This window comes from Perna viridis, chromosome 4 (genome assembly GCF_037379345.1).
Source record: "Perna viridis isolate PV_CMFRI_1.1 ecotype Kerala chromosome 4, ASM3737934v1, whole genome shotgun sequence".
NCBI classification, from domain to species: Eukaryota; Metazoa; Mollusca; class Bivalvia; order Mytilida; family Mytilidae; genus Perna; species Perna viridis.
Genome location: NC_142448.1, coordinates 48,807,535 through 48,828,219, shown reverse-complemented (window position 1 = coordinate 48,828,219; position 20,685 = coordinate 48,807,535). Strand labels below are relative to the sequence as shown.

At 32.2% G+C, this 20,685-nt stretch overlaps 1 protein-coding gene across 1 annotated transcript; it reads right to left on the bottom strand.

The window, feature by feature from the left end:
• Positions 1-1,047: 1,047 nt before the first annotated feature.
• LOC148620366 (uncharacterized) lies at positions 1,048-18,902 on the bottom strand. Its single transcript, XM_088581196.1, has 14 exons — positions 18,781-18,902; positions 17,892-18,110; positions 16,518-16,681; positions 15,644-15,770; positions 14,845-14,941; positions 11,455-11,811; positions 10,970-11,055; positions 9,303-9,421; positions 7,934-8,072; positions 7,372-7,472; positions 6,823-6,911; positions 3,263-3,616; positions 2,751-2,938; positions 1,048-1,209 (listed from the first exon to the last, which is right to left on the bottom strand). The coding sequence occupies exons 1-14, from the start codon at positions 18,868-18,870 to the stop codon at positions 1,069-1,071; spliced, it is 2,271 nt and encodes a 756-aa protein (XP_088437322.1). The 5' UTR covers positions 18,871-18,902; the 3' UTR covers positions 1,048-1,068.
• Positions 18,903-20,685: the final 1,783 nt, after the last annotated feature.

The following is a 20,685-nucleotide window of genomic DNA, read 5'->3' as shown; positions in this document are numbered from 1 at the left end:
TATTTTTAATGTTATTTCTTTCAAAAATCTTCTCCTCTGACACTACTTGACCAATTGAAACCAAATTTGGAATGAATGTTGCTTGTATCCTGTACAGAACAGATGTGGGTTTTTTTTGATTTGTCGAAAAACATGGCCGCCATTACTAAAAATAGAACATGGGAGTCAGACAGTAGTTTTTCACATACATCTCCAAAACCATTAGGTTTAACTAAATTCTGACATGGCGTAAAAGTGTTTAGCATGATAAGATCTATCTCTGGTCAAATTTTGGTTTTAATCTGTTAAGCTATGTTGGAGTTATTGCCCTTTTTCAACAATTTTTGCTATTTTTAATGTTATTTCTTTCAAAAATCTTCTCCTCTGACATTATTTGATTAATTGGAACCAAACATGGTACGAATGCTCCATGGTGTGTGCTGCATAGAACTGATGTGGGGATTTTTGATCCGTCAAAATACATGGCAGCCGTTACTTAATATAGAACATACAGTGTAGGGGTCAGACAGTAGTTTTTAGCATATATCTCCAAAACCGTTAGGTTTAGTTAAATTCTTTCAATAGCTGAAATGATCCTTATTACTAGGACTACAAAAGTCTTCAGGGATAAAGGTTGTCAGATTAGGTCTCAGTAACCACTTCTAAACTTTCTGTTACTTTACATGTTAAACAAGTAATTTTCAATGTTTCACTGTGAACTCCCAAAACAAATGACACCTGAAAGTTGCATACCATTGCGAAGCTTGGAAAAGAAGGCTTTCAAAATCATTATCCTAATGGTACGATGACCTTAGAAATTCTTCACAAAATTTACTTGAATATTAAAAATAAGTTGAATAAGTTGTCTTACAGTCATATGTCAGAACCACAAAGTGGAATTTACTTTTACATATGTTTTATAAACATTATAGCATGCATTGATGTACATTTGTACATAGTTTAATGATCTTGCAGGTGTGACCCAATTTTTAGCATTTGAATGTAGTATAAAATATAATTGTTCTCAACTTCCAATGTGATGGCATGAAATACTGGAGAAATATTTTTTTTTACATTTTTATTTTGTTACTAAGTGATTTTCACAAATGTTTTTGCACTGTAGTTCTGGTTACCATGACAACGTCCCGACATCACAATAGCTACCAATGAATTAGGTCTGACATGTTTCAACACTTTTGACATCCTTTTGTCCTGCTTACTCAGGATACACTGTAATAATAGTAACATAAAATTAATTAGAAGTATGTACTTAACAACAGAGGATAAAGACAACAACAGTACTCAGACTTGACATTAAACTGATATATAGATGACGCTTAGAACCACAGGATACAAGGCTGAGCCAAGTATTTCCACAGGTTTGAGTTGTATTGGCATATCAATGTTTCTGTGAAGTCAGTACTCTGTTATTTTCTTTGTACTGCATCCAAAATATTAAAGAAAAATAATTATAAATAAGAAATTGTTTTTTATGTAACTAAGAAAAAATTTAATGTTCGTAAAAACACAACAGAAATTTGTAATCAGTCTCTTGTACATATACAGTCAGAGTCAGTGTACTTTGACTGCTAAGAAAGAATGGTTGCAATACAAAATACAAAGGAAGATCCAAACAGCAACTAAAATCTATTCAAAAATTGAGATATCATTAATTAAAGTAAAACTTTACTGTTTACTAAGATTACTTCTGTCTACAAATCAGGCAAAATGTGTATGAGGTTGGGCATATGAAGAAAACCATACAGGGAATTTATTACATTATCCAACAATTTCATTTTAAAACCTTCAAAAGTAACCATCAAAGTTGTAGTAAAGTTTGCTTTTATTAAAATATTGAAAGGTCAAATTTAGTTGAAATGCACTATGGAAAAATGGCCGTAATTTTACTGCATTTTTCCCATATTAGCCAAAAATATCAACGTCACAGATGCTTAATGATAAATTGAATAGCTTTTCCATTGTTTTCTATACGAATTGGAATATGTTTGAGCAGGGTAGGAAGCTCACTCAAATTTTAGCCAGTTTGAATACAATTTTTCAATATATTTACTATATGGCTATATAAATTTTGGCTAAAATTAGCCAGTCCTGCCAAAAAATAGCCAGTCGCAGGCTGGCAGGCAGGCTACTATTTCTAACTCTGGTTTGAGACAAAAAAGACCCAAAACAACAAAAATGGTATGCCATCTGATACTTACACAGAATGGTACTTGAGGTAATTCGTTTCATTTTTATGTCAATGTTTTGTGGATGTCCTTGCTCACCTAGTCATGTGATCAGCTGTCCAGATGGTACTTGAGGTAATTCATTTCATTTTTATGTCAATGTTTTGTGGATGTTCTTGCTCACCTAGTCATGTGATCAGCTGTCCAGATGGTACTTGAGGTAATTCGTTTCATTTTTATGTCAATGTTTTATTGATGTCCTTGCTCACCTAGTCATGTGATCAGCTGTCCAGATGCCACTTTTAAGGCCATTTACTGTGAAAGTACTTACATTCAAAGGTATCAATTCGTGGTTTTGGGAAAAAACACAAGTTCATGATTCCAGAAGTAAATAATCCTATTCAGATTCCTTTTGAGAATCAAATTTCTTGGTTTACCTTACCCATGAAATTCATGAAAATTTGTGCCCCAAACAATAGTACATTCACAGTATATAATAAATTAATCTTTGTACCATGAATTTGGTGAAACAAATATATTAGATAACTACAACTGAAGGATTTCCATGGCACCAGGAATACTCACCATTTTTTCCTCCTCTGTATCACTTTGAAACACTTCATGGTAGGATGGGAAATTCATGTAAACGAAGTCGTGGAATTGTACTAGAGATTTCCCTGTAGATTTACTATCTCTATCAGACATCGTGGGGACTGCTGTTACAGAATCATCCTTGTACAGGCCTATTGTCTCTGCCTTGTCTATCAAACCAACTGAAATAAGATAGCGGATATTAATAAATCCATCATAAAACTTAAACATATGTTTTAAAGTGGATTAAAATTATGTGCACAGAAATACTTTTAAACTAAACTCTATTTCAAAAGGGCATTGACATCTGAATGTCACCTTAGTTTCTACAGGGATGATTTTTTACTCCTTTTTAGCAGAATTCTGCTATTTCAAATCCGGATTTACCGTTACAATTCCGTTTTTGGACTATCTTTACTTCCAATTTTGCCAATTTTCTGCTCTGTTTTTGTAGACCTTGTAAAATCATCAATGTTTAAGTAAAATAACTTGAAATGGAAACTCACCAACTTTTTTCTGCTTTTGCATCAGGTGGAAGAAGCTATCATACACCTGACTACCAGCTTTACTAAAGAATGATTTTCTTTGTTGTCGCCTTTTATTTTCACAATATTTACATTGCCCTTTATCTGGTTCCATACAGGAACAATCTGTGTCAACTGTCATGTCACCACTGCCAATGTTAGTGTCACTAATTATCTTATCACCACTGTCATTTATAGATCTGTTATCAGATTGTGAAGAATTATTGTTATCCGAGATTGATGGGTTATCCTTACTTGTCTCCCCTGTTTCATTCTTACTGGTACCTTCTTTGGGAAACAGTTCCCCACCATTTACTATGTCACCAAAGTTTGGTGCTAATAATGGAATAAATAGAATAAATAGTAAGATTTACACACTAAAGAAGTTGGTACGGTAAGGGCAAAATTTGGCCCCAAAAACAAAGTCTACATGAAGAAAATTTCATGTTGTTTCTCAAGCTCTTTAATGTGTTTCATAGTTGATTTGATTGGTTTATGGTAATAGTTTATATAGTCATATATGCCCTTCAAACTTGGCTAAAATTGGGAAAATCTGTTGATAAAGCTAGAAAACACCAAGTTTTCTGCAGTTTTTCACTCTTTTAACAATGGCCACATGCATGTTGACTTTTGTGCTTCATATATTTTGTCAGTTACAACTCAAGTAAAAATATCAACGTCAACAAATGTGTGGCCACTTCCGTTCCATACAAAAATCGTCTTAAAAATTGCAGAAATGTTAAACGTTTAAAGGTTTTTGTAACAGTTGCATAAATGTATACTGTTATTTCAGAAATACATGTAATTTGCAAACAGTATAAAAGAATTGTATAGGTGGACACTTATACTGAATAAATTTTTGCCTCTTCTGAAGAAAATTTCAGATTTCCTCAGCCATTCTAACAGTACTGATACTGGAACTGAATCCTGATGGCACAATTATTGTCTGCTGTCTCTGCAGTGAAAATTACTATGAAAATAGTACATTCAAAATTGATTTTTGTTTGCACTATCAAACATTAATTACTGATTAAAATTGATAATACACTCGAATTCATCTCAGCCTGTTTTCAGTTTTTTTAAATTATCTTATAAATTACCCATAAGTGTTCCTTTAAAAAATTGGCCATTTTATTCATTACATGTATATTCATTTGACTTTGCCAGGAAAACATACTGTAACAAAAGAGTAATCAAGGGAATCAAGGTTATAGTGGTAATCGAAAGAATGTAATCCAGGGACAAAGACCAGACATGGAAAACAGACATACACAACAAAGAACATAAAGTAACTAAAATCATACATACAAAGTAACAAAAGCAAATGAGCAACTCAGACTCCACTAAAAACTGGGAGCACCAGTAGGGGAAACATCCTCTGTTTTTCTAGAAACACCCAGCGAGTTGCTCATAAAAAGTCAAGTCCGGGGTAGAAAAACGAGGAAAGGAAAACTATGACCCATTGTATAAATCCGTTTTCATGGTGCAGATGGATACACCATAACGATCCACGAGTTCATGATGACAACCATAAAACTTTTGTAGTGATGACTTCAATCTTGTAGCAACATAACCCTGTTCCAGAAGCCTATTTGTTAGAGTTCTAGAGCGATACAAAGTCAGCATAGTTTCGGCAAGCTTTGGCATATTGTATGAGTTGTGATATCAACACACCATATGCAGATGCTGAAGGGATGTTGCCACAGATGAAAGGAAAGTTGACAATTCTAAATGAAAAGTCATCACGTTTGTCGTAAAGTTTGGTCAATAGTTTTCCTTTACCATCGATTTCTAAGTGTAGGTCAAGATATGAGGCTGACTCCACAGTGTCTGTAGTATCCTTTACCTCAAATTCTTTGGGGTAGATGCAATGTATCAAATCCCAGAAATTAGGATTGTTTAAAGATAATACATCATCTATATAGCGGAAACTGAGATTAAAGGCTCTAGCCAAACGATACTCTTTCTTTCAGATCAGATCAGCTATAAAGTCAGCCTCATAAGAGTGAAGAAATAGATCAGCAAGTAAAGGAGCACAATTTGTTCCCATTGGAATGCCGACCGTTCGTTGAAAAAACATGTCCACCACACTGGACAAATATGTTGTCAATTAAAATTTCCAGCATTTTGTAACATTTTCCTCTGTATATTTGGAATATGCTATTATATTCAGATAATAGTCTGGAACTGATTGTCTTCAAAAGATCTTTCGAATTTTTCAGGATCCACATTGAATTAATACCACTACAGGAGTAATAAGTGTTGTGGCAGGACTGCAGACTCTCTTTGACAGTTGTGAGTATAGAAGTTAAAAGTTTTGAAAGAGGTTTTGTGGTACATTTTGTAGATCCAGCTATGCAATGTTGTTTGTATGGATTCTTGTGGAATCCAGTACATAGATACGGTAAATCACAATCATCGTCCTTGGTAGAGACCAAAAGAGGATAGCACAGATTTATGGTTTTCCATAATCTCTTCTTTGGAGAGTGTGGTAGCAGGTCTTATCATTGCTATTATTTTCCTTGTCTACCTCTGATAATAAACATTGGATGTAAAACATTTTGCAGACAAAAACAATGTTGTTTTGGGCTTTGTCTGCTGGTACGACAACATATTTGTCATGTATAGTAGACAATGTTTTTGCTACATCGGGGTCTTTGAAAACTGATATAGGCTTGGCTCTCATTGACCTACTTAAAACGTTCATTCGTTTCAAAATTAAAGACCTCACGGCCTTTAACTACTGTGACAGAGAGTCAAGGTCATCTTGTTCTCGTTTTATCTATTTTGCATAGTCCTCAATGGCAGCCATAAGAATTTTAAAGTTGTAATTCCAATTTATGGAGCATGGTTCACGGTACTTGGGACCTTTAGAAAGGATATTGCACAGAGATTTGTTTAAAGCTTACCAATTAACATAAATGTGATACTCCCTAATAAGTTAAACCTTTTAAGTTGAATTATTTTACTTAATGAACATTTACATGCAATGCACATCCTACTAAGTTTCATCAAAATTCATTGAATGATAATGCAGGAGCATGGGTGGACAGATAAGGGATTTCTATACATCCCAAGACTTCGCAAATGATGCAGTAATTCTGAATATGATGTTATTGGTTAATGTTTAGTTCTGCCAAATATATTATCATAATATAATGTGAAAATATTGTTTATGGGGTATCAATTTTCGCGGTTTTCACGGATTCGGAAAAATCACAAAATTTGGTTCTCATGGAAAAACAAAATTTCCAATACATTTGTAAGAAAGAGTTGCTAATCAACGAATTCCAGAATCTACCAATTAACATATTTTCCCTAACCCACGAATTAAAGTACTTCCAGTGAGTAAAATCTATCATAAGTGCATGTTTCCTTCAACATAAAGCATTTTGAAGATATATTAACACAATTTTACACCTTTTCTACATGAAAAACATGGAGGCATTTCTCATCACTCCATTCAAAACCCAAAAGCATAGCTAGTAAACTGGAACCTTTCAAAAATATAATTGGCTAGACTCTCAAATATCCTAACTTACATTGTTTAAGTTTTAATTTGACCAACTCCATGGTTGTTATAGAATCTTCTACTGAGGAGTGTCCTTCAGTGCTGTCTTGAATTGTCTTCCTACAAAATATGATAAAATTCTGTCTAATAACCTGTCAAATCAAAGAAAAATTTCAAACATCAACTAATCAAAATTTATATCTTTCTTTAAAATCCATCAATGACTTTTTTTGTTAATCAGGTTTTTTTATGGGAACAGTTAACATTAAGTTCGTCTTCAGTTTTCAAACTTAATAATATAATTTCATTATTAAAGAAGTTAATACATTTTGTACATGTATGCAAGTTTTCTTTTGAGTGTAAATTTGACCAAAAAAAATCAATATCTCATAACCTCGATCCATAATTTTGACAATTGTGCACAACATCTCCATGTAGTAATCTTTTAAGGTTATATAGTAAACTTATTACTAAGACTTACAATCCCTAATGCATAATTTGTAATAATTGGTAAAAGAGAAATTATACATCTCTCGTAACTTCCCTCCATGCCTACTGTTATAAATGTACATGTACTTACCCGAGAAAATGTGCCGCCAGCTTTTTCAAACTGGTTTTGAACACCCTCTGACCAGACAGATTAAATATAACACTGGTGTCTATTACATATGGGTGAAACATCTGGAAATTAACATACATGTATGTCATCAAAATGTACTATGTACAAATATAAACATGTACATTTATGCACAGATATTATTCCCTGTTATGGATTTCTTGCACTTTTAACCCGTCATATACACATGCTATTTAGACATGTATATAAGCATACTTATCACAATGAAACAGAAATATAACTACACAAAACTTGCAACAGATTTTTGTCTCTTTTCCCTTTCAAAATATATGTTCCTTTCTTTCAGTATTTAAAATTTGTAAATTAAAAAGTATAGGCACATCAAAGAGCCAGATAAAAATAGAGTTAAAAAATAAAATACCTGAATGCTCAAGAACCAATTATTCCAGAAACACTTTAATTTAAAAAACACTCACTTTGATAGAAAGCTGCCAAATTTTCCTACACAAGAACATCCTAATTTATGAAAGGCTTACACTTTTCACAATCTAATTGCATTCCTTACCTGTAAAGCTATAAGATCTCCTTTCAAAGACTGACCACACAGGATTGCATCAGGGGGTAGAACCTTCTGTAGGAATTTCTGAACATCACCAAGTCTCGTCTTAACTGGGTCCAGAATAGCCTTAGTTATTCCACTGTATCTGAAATACCATAGAAAAATGTCAGGCGATGTCTAAATTGATAACTTTAATGTTTGTAACCATCAATAATTTAAAACTTCAGTTATCTGCTATTAAAAATGATTCTCCTATTGTTGGTGTAAGAAGTGTAACAATACACTTCATGTACTTGCCTTAGGGTAAGGGATACAACTCTTGCAAATCATTGGAACATTTATATTCAGCATTTTACATCAATCTCAGGTAAGCACCAAAATAACTTGGACTGATTTCATTCTGCTTCAAATGAAGGCTTGATAGGCTTCGGAGAAATTGAATATGATACAAATATATCACTGATTTCAAGAGTTATGTTCCTTGCCCTAGGTCTACCTAGTTAAAAGAAAAAAAAAGTTTTGTTACGATGTCATTCATTTGAAATGGTAATCACTGCATAATCAACATGTTATTGTGTTAAGTATACCTACACTTGTACAGGAAGTTAATAACCAACAGCAATCAAAATCACCTACAATGAAATTCAGATCAGACGGAATGATGGACGGACAAGTTGAACCATAAACCACTCATTTTCTGAATGAATGAGGATACAACAATACAGATTTATATAAAAGACCAAAAGAGTTCCAGGAGTCATGTAATGTAGACAAGCCCCAAAGTTCTATTACCACAGATTACAGTATATTTCTATAAGAGTAAAACTGGGAAATTGTTGAATGAATCTTTTTTTTTTTGTTTTGGCGATCAATCTACTTTCCTGCAGTTTTGAATAAACGATCGTTCTTCAAAAAATGTTCCACAAAGAAAATACTCTAGACTGTTAAATTTTAGCATTACTACTGCAAAAAAGCCAAAATTACGGGTAAACTGCAACAAAAATTCCAAATTTACAGTATAGTCGAACAAATAGAAATCCTGATCACCATATACTGCCACACTCAAAGCATTGGGAGAATACGAAAACCTGTTTAAAGAGTATAAAGAGTAATCAAGGGAACCAAGTTTATAGTGGTAATCAAAACAATGCAATCCAGGGACAAAGACCAGACATGGAAAACAGACATACACAACAAAGAACATAAAGTCACTAAAACAATACATGTAAAGTGAAAAGCAAAGCGGACTCCACTAAAACCTGGGAGCATGGACAAGGTGCACTGGTAGAGAAAGCATCCTATGCAAGTGTACAAACATATAGAAGTATACAATATTGATGACTTTTAGCACTTCATTCCTGTAACTAATCCATACCTTGTAACGTAATCTATAATTTTGTTGTAAGGTTTGACATAGGAATCATATACTGTCTCTAGATCTTCATTCACCACTGACACTCTGGTTAATTCATACTTCTTTGCTGATGTTATACACTGAAATAAGAAATACATACTACAAAAAGTCCTTCAAATGCATTATTGATTCTTTTACTAATAAGTTTTATGACAAAATTCTAGAATATGACCCCTCTCTAGGTAATTCTAGAATATGACCCTCTCTAGGTAATTCTAGAATATGACCCCTCTCTAGGTAATTCTAGAATATGACCCTCTCTAGGAAATTCAATACATTTTGTATTCGGATAAATGTAGGTGTCTGGTTTACATCAATTAAAATCTTTGCCTTACATAGATCATTCAAATGTAAGAAAAATGGTTTAAAACATTTGAACTAAAGTCTAAAAATCAAATGTTTTTAATAAAATGATCAAGCAGAGTTTGAAGAAAATGTGATCATCTTTTATAATAAAAAATAAAAAAATAAGTGTAAATGTCCTGCTTTAGGCTATCCTGAAAAGTTCTTCAGGTTTTTGTTAGGGCCAGGAAAATACTGTTGGGTCGGTAGGTTGAATTTTTTTTTTTTTGGGGATATCTTTTTCCCCCATTCCCAGTGAGCTATGAATTTTCCTTAATTCTGTAATTTTTATGGGTCCATTCCAAAATCATAAGGCAAAAAAGTTTTGTCAGCTGGAAATGAGGTAAACACATTGTTTTGAAGAAAAAGTTTTTTTTCAGGAAATTTGACGTTCCTGTTACATTACTGGACGTGGTTTGAACAACAGATTAAGTTGTCTTAATAGCAGTAAATCATCAAACTTTTGTCAGCTGTTGAAACCTTTGATTGGGTTACCCGAAAAATTAATTTTTTTATATTCTAGAATTGTTGATTACCTTTCCAAAATACTTAAATGTGAGCATGACATTCATGGGCTATTTTAAGATCTATCTACCTTAAACAACACCTTTTTTTTTAGTGTTCTAATTGAATACGTACTAAAATACAAAAAATACCAGTTTTATATATTGTAAATTTCGATATGCTGAACATGTGTTTCAAGGAGTAACCTCTCATCAGCAGCATTAAAATCAAATATGTAGGAAGATCATAATCAAAATATAAGTTGTATACAAGAAGTACTCATAACCAAATCTATCGAAAGAGGAAGCCATCACCGTAAGGTTCTGCCATCACCGAGAGGTTCTACCATATGCAATACAAGGAATGAAGCCAAATCCATCACTGAGAGGTTCTACCATATAAAATGCAAGGAATGAAGTCTCAGTGTTTTATATATTTTTTAAATATGTAAAAAAATACCTGAAAAGCCATAGTTAATAGGCATAGGGGAATTTTCAGCAAGCAATTCTGTGTGGAGTTCAGCAATGAGGTTCTCTCAAAGGTGTCATTTTTACTCAATAACTTTTTTCTCAATTTTCAAAAAAAAATATATAATTATATTTTAAGTAAATTTGTCTAACAGTAAGATCCTTTTAGGCTGTTTTAGAAAAAAAAATTTACCGGTACCTATATCTACTTTTACCCACATCCAAAGTTAAATGTACCCATAGTTAAAGCAAAGTAATTTTTATTGATGTCCTTATTTATGCATTGTTTGTAAAGATTTCATATTTGAAACTTACCATTTCACAGTCTACTGCATACAGTGGACTCTGATTGTGTACTGTGGAGTAACTGTCTTTGGTGAAAACAAAATTTTTATAGCTGTCTGAAAGTAATCATAATGTCAAATGCAGATTGTGATATTAAGTACAGTCTTTGTAAGAACCGTGCAAATTCTGCAGATTAAAACAAACCAAATTTTTTTTTTGATGCAGATTGTAATATTAAAAAGACTTTGAGGTACCGCTACTGCATAATGTGTTGCTTTTGCTGTAATTAAAGACTCTTTTTCATAAATAAAAGAAACAGGATCTTACTAAGTGAGCAGTTTATTACCATATTTCCTATGTAGATATATACATGTTAATTGTGTTACTGTTGTGTTATGTGATCATGCCTTTCATGAGACCTTAAATGGTTAAATAAAGATTTATCTATACAACACCAGATTTTTTAAAAGTTCTAATTGTACATGTACATATCTTAAGATATAAAAATAAAATACCTGAATTGCCATAATTAATAGGCATAGGGAAATCTTCAGCTATCATCTGTGTCGAGTTCAGCAACAATGAGGTTCTCTCAAATGTGTCATTTTTATGGAGAACACTTGTGTTAGGGAAACCCTCTATCAGACTTTTGTCTTGTGTTGAGGGCTTATTTATAGCCTCTTTTGAACTTTTATCTTGTGTTGAGGGTTTATTTATAGCCTCTTTTGGACTTTTATCTTGTGCTGAGGGTCTATTTATAGCATCATCCTGTTTTTCCTTTGGTTGGCTATTTTTAGGTTTAGAAGATACTGAATATCCAGGAGGTTTTAATGCCTCACTAATAAGTTTTCTGGTTTCCTTGGAAAGTCCACCTGCAACAGAAGTAACAATTCATTAAAATTTTATTTTGTTCTTCAACCATGTCAAAATAAATGTTAATCATCTCTTTTTTCTTTCTCTTTAAAATATTGGTTCTTAAATTGTGACTACAGTGAAGGGTGTATTTATTTTTTAATAGTTGCGTAGATGTCTGATAATGCCTATTTAATGTTTAACTCAACAAAAACTAACTTGGTAATTCATGAAAACCTTGTATGCACTAGATCTATCACACTACTAGATTAAATTGCACACAGCGTTGTTCGTAAACACCTCGGTCTGAAAATCAATCATGTCTGGTTTTGAACTGACATTATGTACTAGACCAGTTATTTTTTTTATTCTAATAATTCTCTATGCTGCCTTATTCCCATCATGTGTTTCTGCCGTTTATTTATTTACTTAAGTAATGTAACTAATATCTGAATATATAATGTAACTTATATCTGAATATATAATGTAACTTATATCTGAATAAATAACCTTGTTTAAAGAACTTAGGTTTGATTTACACTGAATAAACCACAAAGTGTTTTATGTTATGCATTACTTGAACCAAAGTACTTTATACAAGATAATATATTCATATATTAGTTACATTCCTTATTTTTTATATTTAGGCAAAAACTACATGCAGTCTTTCCAAAGGTTCAGTTTTTTTTTTCAACACATTCGGTCCTGTGATGACATAACATTTTCAGGACCAAACCAAAATTTACCGTCCATTTTGACCTGAATCAAGAATTACTGATATCGGAAATTTTCTGAACTTCCGGTCTGGTGTTCTCGATTTTTTTACTGGTCCTGTCACATTTTTACCGGTGACATCCATATCAAAGATCGGATGAACCTTCGGAAAGACTGTACATGTGTATGTTAAATTCATATTCAATTATTTCAATACCAGGGATGGGTCCAATTACTATCAATGTAACTGATTAAATTACAATTTAATACTTTGTCAAATGTATGATTAAATTAAATCAATGATTACAGCATTTCTGAAAATAATTGATTAAATTACTGATTATATTGGAAAGTAATCATGATTACATCTGAATACGATAAATTTGCAAATAACTATGAATCAGTTGAAAGGTTTGGAACATTTTTGTTTATGTCATTTGTATTTTTCATAAGGCTTTAAATTCTTTGAATTTAACAGATGATATTATTTTTTTAAGTATAGCAGAACATCAACATTCACCAATTTATTAAACCACATAGATCTATAAAAAAATATACAAGTTCAATATAACAATTTGTGACTTACACTCGAATTTTAAAACCATTGTACTTGTTTCATAAACAAGTATGCCCTCAAGGATATTAGAAGATAAAAGAAAATAGCCATAATACTCTTGGTTTATACTTTTGTACTTCTTATAAAATTCATTAAAACAATTGTATAGGATCTTTTGATAGCTCTTTCAAACATTTTTTTCATTAAGATAATTAGAATTTTTCTACTTGTTGGTTTTGAATTAACATTTTGTAATACCTTCACAAAAAAAAGAAGAAAAAAAAGTTAAAAAATTTACACAAAGAGGCATTGAATGATAACAATCATTTTACTCTTTTTTGTTGTTGACATAATGCATTATCCATAGATAGGATTTGAATATTTCCATTGTAATCATAACTTAATCATACGGTAATCAAAATTACAGGGTATTATGAAAAGTAATCTATTAAATTAAATAACATGTAATCAGATTTTTGGCTGATTAATAATTACACTGATTACTAAAAGAAATGTAATCAATTACAGCTGATTAACGATTACAATTACCCCATCTCTGTACAATACATACACCTTTTTTCAGACAGGATTATTTCATTGATAAAAGTAATCCGGTTAAAAGGGGCATGATTTAAAGTTCATGACCTAATTTATTGAACAGGTGATAGGAAAATTTTGTATCCAAGTTAAACTATGAACAAAGGCATCATTCCTAACAGTAAAAATGGTCATATTAAATTATATGAAAATGAAAAGCCACTACAGGAATGAAATATTTAGTCCTAAAGGTTGATAATTTCATAAGAGATTTTTTAATTCTTCTTTTCAGGTTATGTTCAATCTTCCAAAAGTGAAATAAATGAAAATCAAAATATTGGAACATTTCAGAAACCAATTCAAGGCAGATGTTTCAATTTTCTGTACTTTTAAGTACCAGTTCACATAAAATTCAGACACTGTCAATGGTAGAGGTGAGTAATAATGTAGAAAAACCCACCAAACAAATGATGATTTTTGGTCTGCATGTACTACACTTTTACATAATGATAATTCCTTCTGTTTTTGAGAAAATCATATATTCTTCCACTACATTCAACCAAATCAAGAAGGATAACTCATGTTAAGTATAAATATCATGTACAATATATATAATTTTTATCTTAAAAGCACAACAACTAAATAAAGAAATAAGACTGGTTATGTGATCAGTAAATATTTCTGAACAAGAATTAAAAAGTGAGTTCTGTGGGTTTTTGACATGCATGAATTGCCTACTGCCTGATATTTACAATGACTGACACTTAATACAACACAGGCAAAACACTAAGAAGTTTACATAGAAAAGTAAAGGGATATTGATAACCTGAAATTTAGTTGAACTTATATAAAATATTAAACAAAAATATGGTCTGAGCTACCAGCTTGTATGTCCTATATATTTCATTCTTTGTTGTGCTAGGTACACTCCCACTTATCTGTTATACATTTCAATGGAAATGTTGTCTGTAAGGCAAGAAAAATTGATAAGTTCCACAAAACACACAGGAAACAGGAAGTATAACTTCGGCAGCAATATTAATCGCTTACAATGTATGCTCCATCTCTATAAAGCCATACACAAAATTTAAAATAAATCTATCAAATGGGAGTTGTGATAAGTTCAACAAAATCTGGACAGACATAATAATGGATGGACAAGGTGATACCAATATACCAACCACTCATTTAGAAATGATATAATTTTACAATATTATTATGTTGTAATCAGTAGTTTTAGACTTACCATTTATTTTTAACAGTGATGCATTGCTGAGTGGTACTTTAAACAAATCTTCATGGACTGTACTGCCATACTGCTCTGGAGACACCATATCTACCGACTATAAAAAAAAAAATAAATCAGAGCAAGTTATTATACAAAAAGATATTGATTTATCTGGTGGTAATAGATTCTCTTTAAGGAGGTAGACCTAGGGTAAGGGACATAACTTTTGAAATCAGTGATATGTTTGTGTCATATTCAATTTTACCAAAGCCTTTATAGCTTTCCTTTGAAATAGAATGAAATCAGTCCAAGTTACTTTGATGCTTACATGAGATTGATGTAAAATGGTGAATAAAAATGTTCCAATTATTTGTAAGAGTTATGTCCCCTACTCCAGGTCTACCTCCATAAAGCAGTTAGTGACATCACTGGTAGAATAAGATAAAAAACAATTTCACTGTATGTTTTCTTCTGTACTTTACAGCGCATTGTAATTCCATTCAAACCCTCAATTATATGGTTATTATACAACCACAATTTTTTTTTGGTCATAAAACGGTGTGGTGCTGTTGTAAGTTGTTAAGTGTCAGTCACTGTTAAAAAAAAGGCAGTGGGTGAAACATGGTATGAAAAAAACCCACCATTTTGAAAGTGTAATTTGACTACCTGCACCATCAGAATTAAGGAAATAGGAGAAGATTTTCCATATCATGTTGGTAAAGAGAGCTATAATCTCATTGAAATGCGCTGAATATTTCAAATTTTTTCATTTTGCCTGATTCTTACAAATACTAGCACATTAAAATTCCTCACTTACCATATCAAACTCCTGCTTCAATCGAGGGAAACAGTCTGCATACATCTGGTATTCATAACTGCTGACTGAGTCCAGTACAATAACAACAACACTTGTTATTTTACCAACACGTAGTAATCTACACCATCTGAATAAAAGAAAAAAAATATTATACTTAGAATACTGTGAAAGTACTTTTATTCATGGGAACCAATTTTTGCAGTTTAGGGAAAATGATCAGTTGGTTGATTCTTGAATTTGTGGAAATGACAACTCTATCAAACAAACGAATGGAAAAATTCATTTTCAGTGGAAACAAATTTTGTGTTTTACAAAATCAATGAAAGCCACGAAAATTGGTACCCCATGAACAATAATACTTTCACAGTGGATATGGTAAATATGTCAAAGAGACAGCAACCCCACTGGGATGAAATATCACCCCAAGCCTAAAGACTGAATACTCCCCAATTTTTAAATTGACTGGCATCATGTTACACCTTTAAATTGGATAATTTTTTCTTGCAGTGATCTGAAATAAATTATCATCTTTCATGCACATCTACATTGATGCCTAATCTTCCAATAAAATTTCATCAAAATCTGTTGAGCAGTTTAGGAGAGGTTAAGCTTATTTAGATTGATAACAGATGAACATACAGAACTTTAGACATGATAACTTCTACAAGGTCTTTTGTTTGAGGGGGTATAATAAAAAGTTTTTTTTCCTATTTCAGTTTTATTTTCACAATAGGATTTTTTTGTCCTTAATCTGTGAATGCATAATAGGGAAATGACATCACTCATTGACAACTCTGCCAAATGAAACTTTTAACTTTTAAAAAATACTTGAGTTTCGTTTTCAAAAAACTTCTCCTAAAATACTATTCAATACCTTGGTTTATGACTGGATATATTTCCCTGGGCTGCATATAACAATAGATGCTGCAGATCTAACATAAAGAGTGGTGGCAGTTCTTTGTAGGTTAAATCTTCAGACATCTGCCTGCTGTGCTGGAACTGGAGTTCATCTAACAACAAATATAACTTTGGTTTCTCCTACAAGTAAAAAAATAGACACAAATTAACTATTAATAGTCTTACCAGACAAAGGAATGTTTTGTTGTTTAACTGTTATATTTTGCATACTAATTATGTTATCCTGAATTTTACCGCCAAAAATGTTTTGTTAACTGATTTTATTTTAAAATTGAATTTAAACTTCAGCAAAATTTCAAAAATTAATTTCAATATTTTGTTCATTTCATAATGTTCTTTTATTACCAACATGAAGAGGCATTTCTTTTCTTGAGTGTTTAAAAATAATCACTGCTGTGTATTAAACACTTTTATAATCTGTAAAATTCCCAATTTAAAACTTGGCAACATTTACATTATAGAAATCAATAATAATTTTTTATTACTTTAAATTTACAAATTAAAGTGTGCATTGTTAAGGATAGTATGGTATTAACACTGATTCGCTCATGGGGTCTTTACATATTAATCATACCTAATTAAAAGCAGTTTTTGGTATGAAATAGGTTGAACATGTATGACTTTAATATGATGTACCATGGTTCTCAACCCAGCATGGGAAAAATTGGGATTGACTTTACAAGTAATGTGGACAAGACTTTTGTAGGTTTAAACTGGTCAGGAGCTGGCATGTCAGTTAACTGCTAATAGTTCTTAGCCCATACATTTGTGTAACCAATAATCAGTTTTTTATTTCTGTTGTAACAAGTGACTCAGACCCTCTAAAACTGATTTGTACATGTAGGTGTGTTTAATTGCGTAATTATTTTTCCACAGTGGCAAGAATTTAAAGGGGGAAGGTTGTGATCTTGCCAAAGTACTTTAACCCCACTGCATTATTTGCACCTGTTTCAAGCCAGGAATTTCTGGCTCCTGTATGTCTTGTTTCGTTTTCACCTTTAATCTATTTCTATGTTACTTGAGTATAAAGGGCAACTCTTTCACTGTACCTCTGTATAATGATGTTTTGGGGCCAGCTGCAGCCTGCCCTGTGGTGTGAGGTGGGGTTTTCGTCTCTTCGACATATTCACAATACCTATTCTGGTTACATTGATCATCAAAATTTTGAAAGCATGAAAGTGTGACTTAAATCTTTGGAATTTTAGAAAAAAAACCACTATTATAATCTCATGCTGCCAGTCTTTATTATTATGAAAAAGCATCAGTTGAATTTTGGCAATAATTTTGGAACTTAATGGCATTTGTCACAGCTTTATAATTTTCTTCCTACCATTGAAGCTTTCTGTCTTTCTCTCATTATTCTTCTCATTTCAGCCAACTCATCTTCAGATTTGAATGAAAGCTTCTCATTTGGTTTGCTTGCTACGTTTCCTTCTACTAAAGTAACTTGTGTTCCTCCCTTTGATGTGTTTCCATTATCTGAAGATAATTTCTGAACCTTGGCAGCAGAGTCGCTCCCATCTTCAGAATCTTCTTTCTCTTTCTTGAGCTGTTAATTGAAAATAATTATCAAGGAGGGTTATATGTTAGAAAATACATTAGTTACTTGACAGAATTGTATTATGAAGATCCAACATTTTTTTTCAATTACTGGAACATTTGAGGTTTGCATTTTACTTGTAACAACTAAAACCATGGATATGCCGCTATGACGTTAAATTGTTTTATTCTTGTATACATTTGTGTCTTTTTATTTGCAGCTCACAAAGAAGGTTATGCCATCAATATACGTGTATATTGCAGATTCATGAAAATATGCTATAAATGATGTTAAATTAGAAAGCATGTAACTCAGTATCAGATTAGTTCCAACAAAATCAAAATAAAAACAGGGAGGTATAACAAGCCTTTCACTCCATCAATGGCATCATGTGACATGTCTGTTATAATTAAAGTAGAATTCGTGGAAATAATAATGGTGAAATCAAATATTTAGTTATCATAGTGTATATTCATTGTAAAAGTCACAGGCAATTGTTTCTATCAATGGACGGTTACTATCACTTAAAAGTAACCAGCAATAGAAAGAAACAGTGCATGACGTAGAAGTTAAATGCAAAATGACGTGCCATGATGTGGGCGCGTGTAAATGTTTAAATGTTGGTGGCATCATTAATTATAATTATAATAATCATTAATATGACATCGAAGAAATCAACCTGCTGTGATTCTTTTATAAGTTCTAGAAATGCTTTTGCTTTTCGTTTCTTCGATTCTATTCGCTTTGCCTTTTTCGAACTTGCATCCATGATTAATTGTTGGTGATTAGTCAAACCCGTATCTGATCAGTGTTAAGCGAAAGCTTTGGACAAAATATTAGACATTTCGGTCCAAAGTAAAAACGGTCCATTTATAGCACCGCTACAAAGTATCTGCATGTGACCCGTCACTCGAGTATAATGACTTCTTCTTCACACAGGCCCTTCAGACCAGGACATTTTCTATACACAAAAAATATTATTTAATCTTTTTATTTATACATTTGAATCACTATGTTCTCTGAAAAGGCTTTTGTAAGGCAGCAACTTTTGCTTTTCTGTGCAGGGGGCGATTTTTTTTTTGGAAAAAAATTTGTTTCTGTAAAATGTAGAAAAATCAACTTGAATGATCAATGGAGAGAAAAAAGTTTGTTTTAAAAATGACCAAAAATAATTATGCTGTCTCAGAAAAAAAATCCATATAGCTCTCACCCCCGAGAGTCAAGTGGTTGCTGCCTAAATGACTTGTGATGCCGCGAAGAATGCACTTAGAACACAGGCGGATCCAAGGATGGGCTTATCATTTTGCACAAAAGTGAAAATGATGTGCTTTTGTGTGTAAATGCGTCGTGCATTAAAGTGTGTTAATCGAAGATCTGGGAGGGGGCTCGCGGGTACCTCCTTAGGTGATTCTCTGGATCCGCCACTGAACAAGAATTTACATGTATATATGTAAACTCATCAAAATAAAATCTAAAGAATCTCCTGTGAATGTACTATTTCAAATGTTTGGTGTTGCTTTCACTACAAAGTTCAAAGTTCAAAGTTTATTATATTTAGTCTTACCAACAGCCCGCTAAGGACACAATAACAATACAAACATATATGATTCAATAACCAATACAGTATTTGACCAAAAAAATATGCAATTGTGTACACGGAAATGTTTATAAAGAATGATAAATTATGCTGTAGATGATATGATGATTGGGACTCGCTTTAATTGGGGCGATAGGCATTATACTACAAAAGTGCCAGATAAGAGGGCAAAAACTTAGGTTAGACACGATGACAGAATTTGGTTATTTTGTTAATGCAATGTCCAAACATTCAGTTGCTTTTTCAAAATTATGTAAATGACGTGAGTATAGTCTACGTATTAGAATCCTTTTTAAAGTCTAATGTAACTCCAAGCAGTTTAATCTCATCCTCACGTAAAGCTGATGTTCGACGAATTTCCCATTTTCAAAAAAAAAATGATACAGGAACTTGTCGTTATCTTTATTGGGAGAAGCGCTGCGCTTTTGATATTTTTCCATTGTTCATTGATTGTTCAAAATAACATCGAAATTTTGATCCATAACCACTTTATGTAATAATATTTTGGAAGTCACGCAAAAAACATATATATTGTACATCGTATATCTTCATTTGGTTACTCGAAGAAGTAACAATTACAAAAACAAACCAAACAAAACAAAACAAAACACTAAGGAAACTCGGAATACAAACATGCCGATTGTAACTTCGGAAACAAACCTTTATTTAGGAAACTGACATTTTGGGGTGGAGTTCAAATATGAAATAAAAAGGCGAGACTAACATTTTCCAAGAAATAAAAAGCCAGGACATGCCCTTAGAGAAAGAGGCAGGTTTTGTTATTGTCCCAATAATTTTTGTTTATGCTCAAAGAAAAAGGCAGAACGTATATAATTTTCTCCCAAAAAAGACATAAAAGAAAATTTAATCCAAGCAACTCCCCCCCCCCAAAAAAAAAAAAAAAATCAAATGGTTGCCAAGTAAATCTGAAAACACCAATTTAATTCTTCAATTTTCGTTATTGTTATTTTTATCGGATTTCCCGAG

Bases quoted from the DNA above. Each gene is read 5' to 3' on its own strand.
- LOC148620366 (XM_088581196.1), bottom strand. From the start codon at position 18,870: ATGGATGCAAGTTCGAAAAAGGCAAAGCGAATAGAATCGAAGAAACGA. The intron at 9,422-10,969 runs GTAAGTTTCAAA...TTCTTATTTCAG, and splicing joins ATGCAGTAGACTGTGAAATG to TGTATAACATCAGCAAAGAA. The intron at 1,210-2,750 runs GTGAGTATTCCT...CTATTATTACAG, and splicing joins ATACAGAGGAGGAAAAAATG to TGTATCCTGAGTAAGCAGGA.